Source organism: Miniopterus natalensis, chromosome 1 (assembly GCF_054644295.1).
Source record: "Miniopterus natalensis isolate mMinNat1 chromosome 1, mMinNat1.hap1, whole genome shotgun sequence".
NCBI classification, from domain to species: Eukaryota; Metazoa; Chordata; class Mammalia; order Chiroptera; family Miniopteridae; genus Miniopterus; species Miniopterus natalensis.
The window spans coordinates 157842910-157862971 of NC_142081.1; the positions used below are offsets into that span (position 1 = coordinate 157842910).

General features: G+C 38.4%; 1 protein-coding gene across 1 annotated transcript in view; it reads right to left on the minus strand.

Annotated features, from left to right (window-relative positions):
- The window catches only part of MRPL1 (mitochondrial ribosomal protein L1), a 46387-nt gene extending 34103 nt beyond the window's left edge, over positions 1 to 12284 (minus strand). Inside the window, exons 1-3 of the mRNA XM_016207517.2 lie at positions 12154 to 12284; positions 10770 to 10881; positions 753 to 1011 (exon numbers count right to left, since the gene is read on the minus strand). Coding sequence (XP_016063003.1) covers positions 753 to 1011; positions 10770 to 10881; positions 12154 to 12193 — 411 coding nt within the window. The 5' untranslated portion in view covers positions 12194 to 12284. The remainder of the gene's footprint in view (positions 1 to 752; positions 1012 to 10769; positions 10882 to 12153) is intronic.
- Positions 12285 to 20062: the final 7778 nt, after the last annotated feature.

Sequence of the window (20062 nt, forward strand, 5' to 3'; positions counted from 1 at the left end):
GACATCAGGATGTTGGCATATACTGGAATCTGACTCCAGAGCTATCCTGTCTCCTCCTACATGCTCAATTATTGTTGTTATTGTTGAGGTTGTTCAACTGTATTAAAAAACTTACACCTTCTAGTTTGACGAAAACAGACATCCTGAGAATAAAAATTTAAATATCATTTCTAAGAAAATTAGATTTAAGTGAGAGGCTTACAAAATTTAGAGCTATAATGGACATCAATTCTAATCTAGTGTTTTGCCTACTTTTAGAGTTTTATAAACAAAAGTCTTCCATGGAACTGCCATATATACACAGATAAAGCAGAGAGTTCTGACTGAAGCAAGCGAGGGGTTTGACACCCCACTCATGCAAACTTAGTCTCAATCCAAGACTCTAAGGAAGTATCTGAAGGCCACTGAGCTAATACAAAGCCCTCATTTCCATAGAAGGAACATGACACCAGGGCAGCTTACATAATTTTTCAAAGTTACAGTAATACCTCAATTAATTTTACTGCTACTTTTGTTGACATTTATACCAATGATTTTTTTCTGAATAGGAGATATATGTTCATCAACTATACAGAGTATGCTTAACATTCTATTTTTTATTTGGAAGTTAAACAACAAACACTTTTCATGCTAAAGTACAGAAAGAGCATACGTTTTTCTAAAAATTTATAAAAGGCAAAATTAAAAAAATTAAGAAATGTCAATTCATACAGCTGTTCATAAATAAATTTGTTTTAATTGAGTCTATATACCTTTTTCCCCAGTGCCATATCCAGTGTCAAATCGAGATAAACACCTTGCTTTGGATTAGTAAAGTCCAGAATTTGAAACTTCTTAAGTAAATGAATAGCTTTCTCCACCTCGTATATCTGCCTTGGATATAAGCGTTTTAGGTAGACATCATCCTCAGGTTCGCCTTCCATAAAGGGGTATGACTTTATTTTTTCTATCTCATCTTGTTTTTCATTTGATGCTTTTTCTTTGGCACCCTTTTTGGTTTTCTTTTCAAGCCTTGAAAAAAGACAAATTCCAGATCAGTTATCTCACCACGTATTCCAAGAGACTTAAAAAATAAAATAAAAAAAATAAATAAATCCAGGTACATAAGACAGGAAAAATAACAAAAGATAAAGTTTATTTTAATTCAAAAGCATAGTTTTTGTAGTTCAACAGATACAAATTTTTGTACTGTTTGTTGTTGATACAAAGTAGAATAAGGCATTGATGCTACTCCCCAGAAACTTAGTGGAATGGAGAAATAAAAATGCAAACAGATAATTTCAGTATAATGTGTTAAGTATTACAAGTGTTATTTGAGCCATAGGGAATGAACATTCAATCTAGCCTAGGAAGCTAGGAAAGGAATCTGGAAGAGATAAGCCCAGAGTCAGTTCTTAAAGGATAAAGAAGAATTAACCCAGGTATATACCCAAGGGAAATGAAAAAGCACAACCACACAAAAACTTGTACACAAATGTTCACAACAGCATTACTCATTATCATCAAAAAGTAAAAACAAACTAGATGTCCATCATCTCACAAATGGATAGATAACATATGTTACATCCATACAATGGTATATTAATCAGCAATAAAAAGGAATGAAATAGTGATACGTCCTACAATATGTATAAACCTTAAAAACACTATGCTAAGTGAAAGATGCCAGTCACAAACCATCACATACTCTATGACTCCATTAATATGAAATATCAAGAATGGGGATATCTATAGAGATGAAACTAGATTTAGTGGCCATAGAGGGCTGGGGGAAAGGGAATTAGGGAAATGAGGAGTGACTGCTAATAAATGTGGGGGTTTTTTGGGAAGGTAATGAAAATGTTCTAAAATTAACTGTTATGATGGTTACACAACTCTGTTAATATGCTACAAACCACTAAACTGTACACTTCAAGTGGGTGAGTTGTGTATGTAAATTATATCTCAACAAAGCTATTATTTAAAAAAACAGAGTTGGCCAGGCAAAGAAACAACATAATAAAAGTACTGAGGCATGAAACAGAATGGTACACAAAGGGAGCTATTATAAGTTCTACCTGACTGGAGCAGAGGTTGGCAAGCTTTTTCTGAAAAGGACCATATAGCAAGTATTTTACGGTCTCTGGTCTCAATCACTCAACTTTGCCACTGTAATATGAAAGCAGCCATATACAAAAATGAATGAGCATAGTTGTTCCAATAAAACTTTATTTATGAACACTGGTTTAAATTTCATAATTTTCATGTGTCACAAAACACTGTTCTTTTTATTTTTTCCAGTCATTTAAAAATGTAAAACCATTCTTAGCTCATGAACCATACGAAAATGAATTGCAGACCAGATTTTTTGACCCACTGGCTATATTTTGCTGAGTCTTGAACTAAAGAGTAAAGCAGAAGACAGAAAACAGATGAAGTTGGTGAATCTCAATCACAGAGGGCACCCTCGAGAGGCAATGTATCTCAAGTATTCCAGCTGCAAAGAATAGATTTGAAGGGAGCTAGATTAGAGACAAGAGGCTATTTCCTCCCTCTCTTTTCAAGCAGATTACAGGCTAAACCAGAACAGTGAGGGTGTTAAGTAAAAGAAGATGAGAGAGTAGAAAGTATTTACAAGGTAAATATTGAATATAGGAAAAGGGGAAAGAGAAGATTCTAAAATACTTCTTAGGTTTCTGGCTTGGATGACTAGGCATAGAGTAGTATCAACAGGAAGGTAGTAATAGTGGTGAGTTCAGTTTGGGGCAATATAGAGTTGAATGTGGGGTTAGTTACATCATTGGATGAGTATCTTTTTCCCTGTTAACCTAAAAACAAAAGGCCAAAGTGAGAGAGAGGCAACGAGCATTTATTTGAGATCCAAACTAATAGCAATTCTGGAAAAACTGACCCAGGCAGAAACCCAAATAGTCATAGCTGTATTATCTGCTTTCTTGTTATCTTTGCAAACATAGTTTGGGATACAAAGTTGCTTTAGGCCCAGTCTAAAGGTTATTTTGCCCAGTTTTAACATTCCAAAGGTCTAAGGAGTAGACCTGCAAGGCAAGTTTCTCTGGGATGGCTGCTCCAACTCCATTTTAAAGTAGCTCCATTTATATTATTTTTACACCCCTTTCTCCATTCAAATCCCTTTGCTAAGTTCCTCCCATTTATAAAGGTAAACTATATTTTCTAGCACCTTGGTTTAGCCATGTGACTAGTTTGGCCAATAGAATAAGCAAAAGTGACAGTTACTCTATTCTAAGCTTAGGTTATAAGAGGCTTCATGTGTTTCCACTTATGTTTGTATTTCTGCCATTCTAGTAAGAACATGCCTGGGCTAACCCAAAGGTGGGAAGATGGGACATGTGAAACAGCTGCCCCCACAGAGCCCCAGGCTAGATTAGACAATTCTCACCTGACCTGCCTACTCACACATGCACAACTTGCCCAGCCAAGGTCATCTGAGATACTCATCCAAACCTAGCTTAGATCAGCTGACACACAGACGTGTGGTCAATGACAAATAATTGTGGGGTGGTTTGTTATAAAGCAAAAGCTAACAAGGTGCTTATAAAATATCTAAGAAAGTATGTTCAACAGGTAATTGCAGGTAAGAGTTTGAAGTTAAGAAAAAAAGAGAACCATAGGTGATATAAAAGTCAAATCACACCTATAATCTTTTAACCATAAATGTTTTAAATTAGTGAAATAATATTCTATAAAGACGTTTGGGTTCTGTTGTAGGCAGAATAATGGCTTCACAAAGATGTCCATATCTACATGGCAAAAAGGACTTAGCAGATGTGATTAAGGTTAAAGACCTCAAAATGGGGAGAGTATCCTGAATTATGCAGGTGGGCCTAATCTAATTACACTGAATCCTTGAGAGCAAAGACACTTTCCCCCTTCCCACCTGCATCTGACTGAGATGGGAAGAGATAAGAGAATTCAAGCACGAAAAGAGACTCAATATGCTGGTCCTGGCTTTGAAGATGGAAAAAGAGGGACCACGAGCCAAGGAACGTAGGTGGCCTCTCAAAGCTGGTAATGGCAAGGAAACAGATTCTTCCCTAGAGCCTCTAGAAAGGAATGAAGCCCTGCTGACACCTTGTTCCTAGCCCAGGGAGACCCATGTTACAAGACTTCTGACCTACAAAACTGTAAGATAATAAATTTGTGTTGTTTTTTTAAAATTTATCTTTATTGTTGAAAGTATTACAGACATCCCCCCTTTGTCACCCATTGACCCCCTCCACCCCGCTATCGCCTCCTCCCCAGGCCTTCCCCTGCACTACTGTCTGTCCATGGGCTATGCATATAAGTTCATTAGTTAATCTCTTCCCTAAACTTGTGTTAAGCCACAACATCTGTGATAATTTGTTATAGCAGCAACAGAAAATTAACATAAGATTCTATAAAATTTATGTGAAAGAAGTGGATGACAGTAAAATAATTTTTTTAAAAAAGGGACCTCAAAAATCATTCCAAAGTATAATTCTATTCTCACTTTTAGCCCTCAATGAAACCTCATTACCACAATAATCATAATAATACCCTCTCAGCTAATGAGTAATTTAACAGAATAGCAGGTAATGCCAGTGCTCGTTTTTAATGGGACACAGGTGTCCTTCTGGACTGACCGCAAGTCAAAACAGGAGCCCAAGTGTATGGATGCAACATGCCTCAGCTACCTGGGAAGTACTCCACAAAATACTGAAACCTTTCAAACTGGAGAAATCACATTTTTATTGTATATTAGTAAAAGAGCAGTGAAGCCGACAGAAAAAGAAGCCTAGAGAGCCTGTTTTAGTAATAAACTCTCTACCTAAAATAAAAAAGGAGTAAGAGTCCTAGCTGTAACCTACAGATTTACTTTACATAAATGGTGATTTCACCACTAAATTTTTAATCATGGCTGAACCTGTCCATTTAATTTGCAATTAATATGAAATGCCCAGGGGCTGAAATACAATTTTTAAATCAATAAATATTTGCAAAAGCCTGATACATAAAGAAACTGAGTTGGGTATACAACAATTTACTTATTTATACTTTGGACCTTATTTAACAAAATATATATTTGAGGTGATTCAGTGAAAATATTTTTAAGTTACAAATGGAACACTGCTTTAGTAAAAAACAAAAAAAGTATAAGTCATTATAACACAGATTGAATAGGACTTTAAGGAAAACACTTTCTTCCAAAATAAAAATTAAAAAACTGCAATTGAACAAAATCTATCAATAATAATTTCATAGACCCACTGCCTATTTTCCATGACCCTCCAAAAAATGTCTATCTTTATTCATAAGAATCACATCCAGAAGAACTTTGTTGTTCATGTATTATATAAGGCCCTACCAGGAGAGCTTAAATACTATAATTCTCAGAGCCTAAAATAAATCATACTAGAAAGGTTTTTTTTGGAAAATGAGGGAGAAACACCTGGCAGTCTGAATCAAAGAGAACAGAATTTAGCTGCAGTTACCTGGGTAACTAAACCACACAAATTAAATAAGTAAAAGAGACTGTACTCAGGTAATAACTTTCTCCCTGCCACATCTGTCCCCTAACTCCAAAAGCATGAAAGAGGGGGAACATCCATGCTTACACCCAAATAAAACAATATAAGAAAAAAAAAATCAGTACTATAATAAAGCTCACTTCAAGATCTTTGAGGATCTGTGAACCCAGAGATCCAAGTCCTTTGAAGGAAAGAAACCTTTTATATTGAAAAATTGGGGGTTATGGGGAGCATACAACCTCTGTCAAACTAAACTGAATTAAACAGAACTAAAAAGAAAATACCTAGGGCATGTAACTATTAATGGAATGCAAATGTCTGGAATTCATACTTCTCAGTGTAAATTACATCAACAAATTCACTAACATTTCTGATTTCTGGTTTATTCATTAAACTAAATGCAGAAATTCTGCTTCCACTTACAATGTAAAAGCTGACAGAATAAAACCCAGTCATTAATAATACAAATAAATAAAAATAAAAAAACAAAAGCTGGAAAGAGCTTTAACAATAAGAAATCTCAGCAGGAAGGTGGGATGGGGGGAGTGGGGGGATAGATTAATCAAAGAACTTACATGCATATATGCATAACCCATGGATACAGACAATAGTGTGGAGAAGGCCTGGTGGGATGGATGTGGGGTGGAGGGGATCAATGGGGGGGAAAAGGGGGACAACTGTAATACTTTCAACAATAAAGATAATTTTTTTAAAAAATGAAGTTGAATAAAAAATCACAATTTTTCTTGAATCCCTGGAATCACAGGGCAACTGACTAGCCTGAAATCCAAGGAGTCAACTCACACTCCGCCCCCCCCCCCCCCCATCCCACATGCTTACCACCAGGGCAAGTCTCACCTATAGCAGAGTATGAGCGAAAGGCAAGCAGATAAGGGGGAAAAATCAGCTAAAATTTGAGGGCTAGTGTGATAGTATAAACCACCAGGGAGATCCAAACACAAGGGGAGTTTACACTCAGTCCATAGGGCCTTTCCACAGACCTCCACCAGATACTCCTGGGAAACACTGAAGCAGGCCAGGAGACTAGAAATCCTCCCTGGAGGGTGCAGGCAAGGAGGAGATCAGTCACTGCTGCCAGAAAAGCATGTAACCCTGAAACCTTCTAGGGCATAGGTAAACAATCATTCTGTGTAGGGGAAAGAAAGAAGAAAAAAAACACTAAAACTTCTATCCTTGGGGGTAGGAAATGAAACAGTTCTGCATGCAGTATCCTCTACCAACAAAGTTGGGGAAGGGCTCGAACATTCTCGCACAAGATATGCAATAAATACATATCATGGGGACAAGGGACAGAAATATTAAGACCCCATCCCCAAGGCCTACTTAAGATAAAGGCTGGATTTGAAAAACCAGAGAATCTCTCACATACCTCTCCGCACCCTAACAAGCACTGAGTAATAAGCAACAGCCGTCTACTACTAGCGGAGGGGCAAGAGTATGCAGAGACACCCCCCACACACACAGCTGCACAGGCAAGACAGAAAACTGATCAGGACCAGGAACACCGAGAGAAACCTTCCACAGCCCAGCCCCCACCCAAAGCACAAAGTGTACAGTACAGAAATTTGAAGCTGATGGTGACCATAATAACAAAACCAAAACCTAGATCAACTGACTGGACTGATTCAAGGCCATGACAGAAAAGGCATGTGCATTTCCAGGCATAAATACTGTGTACTTCAGTCTGGACTGTTCTACACAAAATGTCTGGCAGTCCACAAAAAAATGCTGAAATACTTGAAGAAGCAAGAAAGATAACCTACTGTCATGTCAAGAGAGGAAAAGAACCAGTCAGAGATGACACAGTGGCCTTATTTTTTAACAAGATCTGCCATCGGCAAACCATGGGTATATATATGCATATGCATGGAAAAGTGGGAAGATTCAGAATGACAAAGGATAAGAGAAAAAAGTAAGCACAAGCCACTCTGTCTCAGATCCTGATAAAAAAAAAATTAGCCATGAAAGAACTATTTTTTAGTATATTATAAAGTCAGTAGATTAAAAAATTAAAACTGTAACTAGAATTATGAATACTATGATCCTTTTCAAGCTACTGAATAACTCATTGTCAGACATAAAAAAATTGCTAATGATTTTTCATTTTTTAAAGTATGCATACTTCTTATACTATGATTTTTAGATAAGTGAAATTGTTTCAAAAGTTGTACTAGAATAGAATTTGAAGAAAATATAAAATGAAAAATTTCTGTAGGATAAAAAAAATTTTTTAAGATAAAATATTCTCAAAATAATTAATATCCCTAATAAACAAATACTTTAACAAAACAAACAAACAAAAACAACCCAATGGAAACATGGGCAAAATATATAAATTAGAAATACACTGAAGAAACATACACAAAAACTGATGATATCCAGGGTTGTTAAGAATATGGAAAACTGGGCACTCATTCACTGCTGGGTAGGAATGTAAACTGGCATAGCCAATACTTCTCCAACTTCTCCACAACAAAAAAAGAACCCAGGTACTATTCACACTCAAAGGAAGACTCCTTGATGGTTGTATTTCCACCATCTCTCTCCTTATCCTATATTCAAGTCATATCAGACTGTATTACAACCGTATCATTTATTTTCATGTCTCTATACCACTGAAACACCGTTCTCAAATTCCCCTACAAAACTCTATTTTTCAAGACGCAGCTCAAATACTTCTTGCACTACTCTCCTCCAGACAGAATTAATTGACCTTTCATCTGTGATCCCATAGCACTTGGTCCATTCCTCTACTATAACAGTTAAAACGTTAAAGGTATCGTGCAGACATGTGCTAATTTATAATGTATAGAGAGCTCCTGCTAATCAACAAACAAAAAAGTGGGAATGAGACATGAGCACAAAATTCACAGTAAAGAAAAATACATATTGTTCTTAAACATATAGAAGATATACAACCTCAATAATAAGAGAAATATAAGTTAAAACCATAATGATACTATTTATTACCTATCAAATTGGCAACAATAAAAAATTTTGACTGCACTGTATATGGGAAAATAGGCATTCTAATAATACTTGCTGGTAAGGACATAAACTGGCAAGATCTCTATAAAGGCAATTTGGTATTACCTATCAAAATTATAAATGCCACATCTTTTGACTCAACAACTCTATTTCTCAGAATTTATACTACAAATATATCCATGTTTGACAAGATCTATACATGACTAGTCACTGCAGGATCATTTGTAATACCAAAAGATTGAAACAATAAATGTGCAGCAATAGGAAAATGGTTAAGTTCTGGTAAATTCACACAATGAAATATACCCCTGTTCAGTGCAGCATTCTTTCTAACAGCCACGACGTGGAAGCAACCTAAGATCAACTGATGGATGGATGGGCACAGAAAACGTGGTATATACAGGGAGGGCAAAAGTAGGTTTACAGTTGCTCATATGGAAAATAATACAATAATTAATAATAATATAAGAATAAACTCTGTGTTTCACATACTCACAACTGTGGAATATTATTAAGCCATAAGAAAGAAGGAACTCTTATCATTTGCAACATGGATGGACCTTAAGGACATTATGATAACTGAAATAAGTGAGAGAAAGACAAATACTGGATGATCTCACTTATATGTGGAATAAGGAGAAAAAAAGAGAGAGAACAGATTAGCGGCTGCCAGAGGCCGAAGGTGAGGGGTGGGCAAAATGGGTGAAGCTGGTAAAAGATACAAATTTTACAATAAATAATGGGAATGCAATGTACAGTATGGTGACTGTAGTAAATAATACTGTATTTTTGAAAATTGCTGAGAGAGAAAAATCTTAAAAGTCCTCATTACAAGGAAAAAAATGTAACTCTATGGTAACAGATGTTAACTAGCCTTACTGTGGTGAACATTTCACAACATATACAAATATCAAATCATTATGCTCTATACCTGAAACTAGTATGTTTTATGTCAATTATAACTCAATAAAAAAAAAATGACTAGACAGTTCTATCTGAAACAATCTCTAAGATATGTGGTTAAGTTTAAAGCAAGCAAGTACAGAACAGGGTATATGGTTAAATAGAAACTATTTTCCTCTAATCACAAGAACTCTGACACCAAATGCATGGGTTTTTTCCCCACACCATCCAATTCCCTGACATCAGCTAGGTATCCTACAATTCAATACAATTTTGACACTATCTACCTGGTTTAGCATTAGATCCCACAAGTTACAGGCTCAGTTCCACAAGACTGCCCCCACTGCAGATGCCAATCACAAGTCTGGCCTCCAGGACTTCTGACCAACAGGCTCTAGATCAGGGTGTAGCACAACCCCCTCCTAAGGCTTCATAATTTGCTAGAATGGCTCACAGAACTCAGAGAAACACTTATTTAACATTTACCAGTTTCTTATATAATAAAGGGATGATAAAGGATACAGATGAACAGTCAGATAAATAGGTATGTAGGGCGAGATCCACAAGGGTCTGTCTCATTGGCTTTGGGAGCACCATCCCCTGACACGTGGATTGTGTTCATCAACCCAGAACCTCTCTGAACCCCATAGTTCAGAGAATTTTGTGGAGGCTTCATCTTGTAGGCATGATCAATTATGAACTCACCCTTTAGGCCTTCTCCCCTCCCTGAAGGATGAAGAGTGGGGCTGAAAGTTCCAAGCTTCTAATCATGGTTTGGCCTTTCTGGCGACGAGCCACAATCCAGGAGCCCACCAAGAGCTGCTTCATTAGTAAAAAGGTGCTCCTATTACCCAGAAAATTACAAAGGCTTTAGGAGCTCCATATCAGGAAATGGGTCATATACCTGATAGTAGAATAAAATAAGCTCCTTGCATCACTATCACTCAGGAGATTTACAAGGGTTTTAGGACTTCTGTGTCAGGAACTGGGCAGAGATCAATATAAATATGTACTATGTCACAAAATCCTAGCCCCAACACTTACTAGCTCTGTGACCTTGGGTAAGTTACAGAATCTATCGGTGCCTTCCTTTTTGTCTCTAATAATGAATGCTTCTACATAAGGTTGCTGTAAGGATTAAACTCATAATTGAATGTCAGTGTTCAATAAATGTTAAATATTATTATAATAAGTCATATCTTTCATTCAGAACTATAAGGTCAAAGAAGTAGAGATGATAGACTTTTACAACTATATGTCCCTGTATCTGTTTATGGAACCGAGCATAATATTTTTTAATCAAAAATTTAAATGATAGCAAACGAAAAACTAAAAAATAATAATACTTACTTCCTAGCAGCAGCAGCAAAATGTCTGTTGGGCACCTGAACACGTGCAGAACAAGGATAAACAGGTGTCTGATAAGCGATCTTGGGAAGACTATGCCTTTGATGTATCAATACTTGAAAGAAAAAACATAAAATATTAATATTAAATACTAATTTCATTCATAATTTTTATATTTTTAATCAGTGTTTTCCAAAACAAAAACAATCAGTATTTTGTGATTCTTAAGCATTGTTTAAAAAGTGTAATAATGGACACTCCACTTCCTGAAACTGAAGCCAAGTAAACACAACTAATTCAACAATTTTGTCTTCGCCTATTTTTAACTTAATCTAGGTCAGGCTCAGAGTATGTTAGCTCTGTTATTACAGACTATGTATGTGTATCCTGAATATTTAAAGTAATTTAAATTGTATTCATTTTTTAAAATTAGATAATACATTCACAGAGTTGCTCAAGGTACTTCTGAAAGACAAGAACAAAGTGAAGGGAACTGCCTTCCCAGAGATCAAGACTTGTTACAAAGCTGTGGTAATTAAGACACTGTGGCATTGGCCCAATTCTAGAAAGACAAACTAATAATACAATCAACAGCCCAACAACAGATTCGTGCGCAAATGGGTATTTGAAACATGCACAATGGGGGTGATGCTGGATGCTACCTCCACCTAAATATCTGTCTTAATTAAATAACAACACACATCACAGTGCTTCAAAAACACAAAACAAAATTTAAAACGCATTGTATCAAAAAAGGGCTGTCATCCTAGCCCTTAATCGGACCTTATTAAATAAACGCTCAGAAGAGTTGCTACCAAGAAGTACGCCTGAATTAGCAGCCAAATGGCAAAGGCTGGCCCAGATTAGACCCGTCTTGGGAAGCTGAAGAACTGAAGCCGCCTGCAGTCACGGGGCACTCCGGACGCGCCGTGGAGCACTTTGTAAAGGTTAGCGTGCCCAGGTGTGAGCCGCACGTCTACACCGCCTTTACCTATGGGAGCTCACTTCACGGGTCCAGCCCCACGTCTACACCGCCTTTACCTATCGGAGCTCACTTCACGGGTCCAGCCCCTCCGCGCCCCGCGCACCCCAGGGTCGGACACGGAGCCCCGTGCTCGCCTCGGCCCCCCCGAGCGGCTGGAGGGGCGCCCACGCACATCCCCCCACTGCACGCCGGGGCGGGGGGCTTCAGGGGAAGTGACGCCGCTGACAAGGTCGCTTTTCAGAGGTGCTGACCCTCTGGGAAACTCAGCGCGCAGAAAGCGCAGGCGGCTTTCCCCGCCCCCAGGGCAGACGCCGGCGCAGCAGAGCCCGGCTCGCCCGCCGCCGCCGCGGGAGACCCCGCGCCAGGGATCTCTGCCCCGAAGCCGCACACCCCTGGCGTTACCTCGGCCGAGGGGGCGGACGGCCGCCGCCATGCTGCCCATGCCGGATGGTGCGGGTGATACCGGTCCTACGCTTCAGCTGAGAGGCAATTTTGAAAGGGTTCCCTTCTGGAGTTGGCTGACGGGGAAGGGATTAGAAGGAGCAAGAAAAGGGCGGGAACCAGAACAGACTTTCCTGCCGGGCGGGGCGGGGAGGCGCGGGAGCCGGCGCCCCGTGGCGGTGTCACCGCCCGTCCTCCGGGCTGCCCGCGACGCTGTGTCTCATGGTTCCGGTGGGACAGCCCGAACCTCTTCGGCTGCAGAATACGGTCCTAACCGTTTTAACCTTTTAAAATTCCGCAAGCGTACTCAGGACGATCGTCTTAACAGATTGCGAGAGTACCCAGGGAAGCATGAAAATCAGAAAATCTGAAGAATCTCACCAGCTTCCACCGCCCCAGTTCTAGCCTTGTAAAGACTTTTAAAAATTCACTAGGCTTTCCACCACCGCCCAAGGTGGGTGTCCCGGCCATAACCAACTTTTCACTCAGCGCAAGATCAGCGGGTTTTCCAGTTAACCTTGACCTTAATCAGCACCACATTTGCCCCTGCTAGCTAACTGTGGCGTTAGGATCAACTGAATAAACAATACTTAACAAGTTTATATAACATTTCTAGTTCTAATATGGCAAATCTGAGACCTAGGGACAGGTTATTCTGACTGGAAAAAAAAAAAGAATCAGTATGGTTTCCATTATGTCACAGTTATTGGTCTGGTTTATCTAAAACAAATCTGGTCGCAGATTGTATCACTTCCCAGTGTAAATAAAACCCTCCAGGGACGGCCTCGGGAGGTGTGTCTGGCTCCCCCCGCCTCCCCAGCCCCAGTCTTCCTGCCAGCACCCCCCCTCCCGCACCTCGGGGCGCTCCCCTCCGCGCTGCTCATTCTGTGCCCTGTTTGGCGCCTCTTGTACTGCGTGGCCTGGGGAACTTTTTCAGGTTTCAGCTCAGGCTTTTCTCACCAATGAAGCCTCCCATCTCTCTTCCCAGGCGGAGTTATGGCCAGCTCTTCATGGTTTTGTACAGTACCAAGGGCTTATATCTGGTTTTGTTTGTTTTTAAAGAGTTTTCTTGAGATTTAATTAACATACCATACAATTCATCAAACTAAATTGTACAATACAAACATTCACAGAGTTGTGCAACCATCACCACAATATATCTGTGTTCCCCACCAGTCTGAGCTCAGTGTGGGCAGAAATCATGTCTTGTTTGTTTTCTTAAGTGTCGCACATTCTACAGTGTCTGGCACATAGGAGGCTCTCAATAAATGTTGAATAAATGAATATATGCATGCATGAATTAGTGACTCACTTAGAAGAGCAAGCCTGCAAAATTAACTTGCTTCTGTGAAGCTGCCTACAGGAAATTGGGCTGGACCAAAATTAGGAATTTCACAAATGCTTTATTTCATATTTATATATTGCACTTATCTGCGTCAAGAATAAGATTTCTAATTTGTTGGCCTATCTTGTTAACACCTAAGCAGTTACTACAAATATTCCACACCCTTTTATGACTGTTATACAAAAAAATCCAAACAACTTGAATCTACTGTTATAATTTCCCTTTCTCCCTCATTCTTTTCCTTCCTTCTTTCCACAAATATGTGAGTGCTTGTCATGTGCTTGACTATGCATAGATCTGGTGAATAAAACCAAAGCAACCATTGCTATCACGATACTTAAAAATGAATTTCATTTGGGGATAAATTCCAGAATTGGAGCAAGTTCACCAAATCCATTCAGACAAAAACAAACACCCAGATTAGAGATGCTGGTCCTTAGATTCTATATCCCTCCCTTTCTGAAGCCAGAGTCAATTGGCCCCCATCTGTGTACTTATTTAGGTTTGTTAAACAAGAGAATTTAAATATTCATTATTGGAACTCACGTAGTATGCTTGTAGTAATGACCTTATTAAAGCAATGTCCTATAGAGGTGCACCTTACCTAATTGCCCACTTTGAGCACCAGAACTTGATGACTTTAGTCAAGTGGGGTTCAGAGTTCCATTGCACATATATAACAATATATAAAGAGGTTATTTAGTTTGAGACTTATAAAAACTACAGAAATCCATACTCTGAAATGGGAGCTCCAAGGCTCTAACTATTTAATACATAACGAGGTTCTCATTGAAGAGAGGCAGTGGAGCATTCTGGTTAAGCTAAACTTCCTGGGTTTGAATCCCGGTATCACTTACTGTTCATGTCACCTAGGCAAGTTACTACACCTCTCTGAGCCTCAGATTCCTCATCTGTGATATGCAACAAATAATGAAATAATTTACTAAGGTACTTACTATAGGGCCTGTCACAGAACAAACACTCATTTAATGTTAAATGTTGTCATTAGTAAGGACCCAGTGAGAGTTCTTAACCAGAGAGGCAAAATGAATAAGCTGTTCTAGTATCCCTTCTTTCTATATCTGCTTATTTCTTAATATGATACGGGCTATTCTTTGTCCCTACATGTGCTAGGATGTCACTTTCTTTATATAAAGAACTTTCCTTAGTATTTGAAGAAAATCTTTAGACTGTATTTATGCACGTCTCCTACGTTCACTTTAAAACCACTTTTCCCAGTTGATTTCTAGGAAGGCTTATATGCTCCAGGAGTCTTGGCAACATGCCAGCTGCCTGCCTGCTTGGCTAGGAAAAACTTCTAAATATTTGCTTAGCCCCGTGGTTCTCTAGATCTGTGTTTTCTGCCTTCCCCAACCATCTTCCAGTTGAACTGAAAACTTCTTGCAAGAAGAGTCACTTCTCATTCAGGGTTCAAGTTGAAAATGGGTTTACTTATTGAACAAAAATAAGGAACTCTATGACACTTCCTACTTCCTACTTCAGTAGTGTGCGTCAGAATCACCCAGAAGACTTGTTAAAACTCAGATTGCTGGGCTCCGCCCCACAGTTTCTGATCCAGTAGGCCTAGGGCGGGCATGTGAATTTGCATTTATAATAAGTTTTCAGGTGATGCTGATGTACCGGTCCAAGGACCACACTTTAAATACCATTCCATCTGGAATACTATAAAACATTTGCATCCATACCAACCATTAACTTGGGGAGGAATTGTTTTGCTTAACAATTTAATGCTCCACATAATATAGGCAATAAAAACATGAACTTTCCCACATGGTGTCTTTAGGACCAGAATCTACCAACTTTTATTTTCTTCTCTCTACAGAAACTGCTACTCCACACCTGAATTTCAGCTCCAAAACTATCCAGCTGTCAGCTGGGCAAATTTCAGGTGTTTACCTGCCTGCCTATCTGGATTTTAAGTATTACCAGCTCCTAAATTCCCTTCCTTCCTTGGGCTTACTTCAGACTCAGATTATTTTTTCCATAAAGAAATGACTATCCAGAATAATGATTTCTTTGTCATAAAGTTGAAAGTTTGAAAAGAATTGGAACTCATTTTGTCTGTCCTCCCTCCCCCATATATGGGAGCTTCTCTGTTCAAAAATCCCTAGGAGATTCTTTTAATTCCACGTTGAATTGAAAGATTTAGAACTGTCCAGTGGAATTGCTGGTAAATGTTTAACAACTGGCTCCCAGTACAAAAGAAATGAATTTGTAACATTTGGCCATCTCCATGGTTTAAATAACCACACAATAGCCAATTTTAAGCTACCAAACATGAAATCAACTCACAAAATTTCTGACAACCTAACCCTTGGTTCTCACACGGCTATAGCACACTACTGGAAGTCTGCTGGTAAAAGAAAAGCCTTTGGTAACTTTCAGAAGGACTAAACCAAATCAATTCATCCTAGAGTTACACTTCTCAAACTTCATTATGAAGGCAAATCACCTGGGAATCTCATTAAAATGTAGATTCTAATTTAGTAGGTCTGGGGTGGAGCCTTAGATTCTGATTTCTAACAGGCTCCTAAGTGATGTTGAAGCTGCTGGTCCATGGGCTACACTCTGAGTAGCAGGATCCCAGAACACATTCTAGAGCAAAATTTGTATTTTTATCATTAGTTCCAAACCAGACCCTTTTGAATAGGCTCTCTCTTCCTATACAGAGAATAACTTAAGTAGATCCCCAAATTTCTAGGTATAACCTCCATGACCTCCAACTTTCAGGGTAGATACTAGAAATATCAATAATTTCCTGCCCTACCCACATCTGCTTTGGGTAGAAAACTTCCTTTTTCTACATAAGTAACATTCCCCAGCCCCAGCTATTTGACCAGTGGAAGCCATCTGACCCAAGGAAAGTCCATCCATTCTGTAGCCAGTGATCTGGGATGGAAAAGAAAAGTTGAGCCAGTTGTTCTTCTCATGAAACTGAGATTGGAAAAATGAAAAGACTGGAACAAAAAAAGAAAGACAACATTTTTCTTTGTTGTGGGAGGACTCATGCTATAAGGTTATGGAGTAGATTCAAGGTTAGAGAAGCCTTGAAAGGCAAGCTGGAATTAATTAGCAAGCAGAAGTGATGCCTGAGCAGAGTTACACGAAGCCAGTGAGTGTCTAGAATAGAACGGAGCGAGAATGCCGAGAACAGCAGATACACGAAGAAGGAGAGGGACCAGCCTCTGAGAGGAAGATAGCACCGCTCGCTGCTTCAGTTCCGGTTACAGTTTCCGTCAAGTCTGCTGTATCACTGTTGCTCTCCCTGTGTCTTGTGAGATCCCTATCTACCATATATTTTCCTACAATAACCCCTGTTTTCTTGAACTCATGCAAGTGAATTATTATATCTTTTAAACAAACAAAACACTGATTAAAATCATGGAACTCTAGTTATTCTCGTCATAATGCATGCATTGGCAGCTGTCTCCCAGAATTAGTTGTAAATAAAGCCTTAATCATGGAATTTCAGAGTCTGAAAAGCTTTTGAAGGTCTTCTATCTACCTGATGTATAACCCTCTGTATAATTCGCTGCTTAAAGAGCTGGCAACAAACTTGAATATCCTGTAAGGTAGTTCCTTCCTTCCATTTTTGGACAACTCTAATTGTTAAAATTGTTGATGTAGTATTAAAGCTGGAATCATTTTCTCTGTAACTTGGACCTAATTGAACCTTTGGGTTAGTTTCATTTTCACATGGCAAACTTCCTGGTAATAACAACAGCTATTACACCTCTTAAGTCTTCTCACTTGGCTGTGTATGTTCACGTCCTAACTCACCCACAGTTGTTCCCTTCTGTGGGTGGTGATGAGAACTTCTCATCTTCAAAGAAGCCTCACCAAGGATGCTCTAGATTGTCTATATCTCTCTTAAATTGTAATCCTAAAACAAACAAACAAAAACAAACAAATACACTCCAGAGGAGAAAGGAATAGTTATTTTTTCCTGGGAAAGTCAATGCAACCTAAAATTGCATAACTTCTTTGGCAGTTCTACTTTGTGATTCCCTTGCTTTTCTGCAGTGTTTCTTTATTTATGATGAAAAGCATAGCAAAAATATTCTAGATTTTTAACTAAACTAAATGGTAAGGGTTTTTTGATGAATTTCTTGCTTTAAAATTTTTATATTCTATAAATAGTTCTGTTCAATACAAATAAAATGCAAGTCACATATGTACTTTTAAGTTTTCTAGGCGCTACATTAAAAAGCAAAAAGAAATAAGTAAAATGTTAATAATTTATTTAACCCAATATATTAGTTAAACATGTAATATAAAAATCATTGATATATCTTACATTCTTTTTTTTTATAGTAAGTTTTGAAATTTGATATGTATTTTACACTTAAAGCACATTAAGATTAAGACTAACTATGTTTCAAAGGCTCAATAGCCATATTTGGCTACCTTAGTGGTCAGCACAAATTTAGAGTAATAATAGCTAATGTTTATTGAACACATACAGTATGCCAGGTGCTTTTCTAAGGTGTTAACATATTTTACCTTTTAAATATTTACAATAACCCTATGATATAAGCACTATAATTATTCTCATTTTACAGATGAAGGAACAGAGGTACGGAAAAGTAATTTGCCCAATTAATAAGTAGTTGAGTTGGGATTTGAACCCAGGGTACCTGGCTACAGAGACTATGTTCTTAATCACTGTTAATGTGAACACATATTTCATGCTCACGCTGTGAAAACACTATATATATATAATATCTTGCTTAATTCCCATTTTATAGATGAAGAAAATGAGGATCCAAAATGTTAGTGACTTGCCCAAGGCCTCACGAGTAGTGTTCGAGCCTAACAGCAGAGCCAGTGCATTTCATCACTGCATTCTCCTCCTGCTTTATTGCCACCCTGAAACTCTGCTGTTTATGTACAAACACCCGTGACTCAATATTTTTGATGCCAATGTTTTAAATTTGAAAATGGCCAGATAATATCAGAGTGTGTGGGAAAAAGTAAATAACATGGATGCACGTGTACATTATTTTTGATCTTCAAAGCCAAGCGTGTAAATCACAAGCACCAACAAAACACTAATTAGAGTTAATTCCTTTTATCTCTAATGCAGGCAGGAGTAAAACTTGTTTGAAATATTTATCTAAAATATGGAAATGCATTTTAAGAAAATTTATAGATCTGAGAAAAAGTAAAAATATCAACAAAGCAATTCCCAGGAAGACGTTTTATTTTTATAGAAGAGTGTGCACAACTCACAAGAGGAGGCTGTTAGTAACTGAAAGGATGTGACTCTCTTCCTCCCTTTTGTACTGTGTGGCTTTCTTGTTTTGTAGCCTTAGAAGCGAACTTGACATTTTGCTGCCGTACTCCTTTCAGGTCCTGTCTTTCTTTTAGATTAGCTCAAACTGAGGCTGATTTCCTCACCAAGCTCCAGGAGCTTAGGGGTTAATAAACTCTTTCTCTGTCTCCAGATGGCTCCTTTTTACTGCTTCAGGAAATGAGCCTAAGGTTTTTAGGGAATGTTGGAAATTGTTTTTTAGTCATTTTTATCTGAAAAATATTGAGCCCAAATACTCCAATATTCACACATGTATAGTATAGTAGCATCTCATCTGTGCCTAAATTATTTTATTCCATTTAACAGTTTTCCTATTGTTGCTACTGAGTTAGCATTTTTCTTCTTCCTATAGTCTTCAGCGGTAGAGGCAGAATAGTTGTAGTGCTGGAGGGAATGAGGGGAGAGATGGGAAGAAAAGAGATTCCGACTGGAGAGGCCTTTAATAATCAAGAAGCCAGTGGTTCACATGAGGCTCTCCGCATGGCTAACTGCAGCCGAGTTGTGTCCTCATTGGTGTCTGTTTTTCCACCTGAAAATAGAAACGACAACATTTGTGTGGCACGTGATTATCCACTGCAGTTCCTCAGCTCCAGTGGCATCTTGTTAATTCATGCTAAACAAACATAGGTAACTATTAAGGGTTAATTTTTAATAGATAAATAAAAGTTGCTTTTGGGGGGCTCCTCTGGGAGAGATGACAGAGCTCTAACCCAAGCAAAAAGAGAGAGAAAAAGGTCAAATGGATACACCCAAGGAGAGGGAGTACCTGGCATCTTGATTCATCAGGAAAAATAGATTGTGTTCAGGAAAATTAATGGATTTCTCTATAGGTCAAAGGAAAATAATAATGGCTGGGCACAGACATAAGGATAGAAGGGTTACTAACTAAAACTTCTATTCAGCTATAATAAATCTAGATATGTGCTGTAATTGCTTACCTTTCCTTTGAAGCATCATAAATGGTATCTTAAGGAGTGATGAAAGAAGACAGTTGAGGTGATGCAAACAAAAACTTTAACACTACATGAAGCGGACAGCCTCCTGTGGAGAACTGCAAAGTGGGACAGAAGGTAGGGAGCTTCTATAGGGGAAAGAACAAGGAAAGGAAAACAGAAAATATCCGATGGACTGGTGCCACATAGTCAACCTTATTTGGGGTGAGAAGGCCCAGAGTTGGCTTAAGAGTTTGG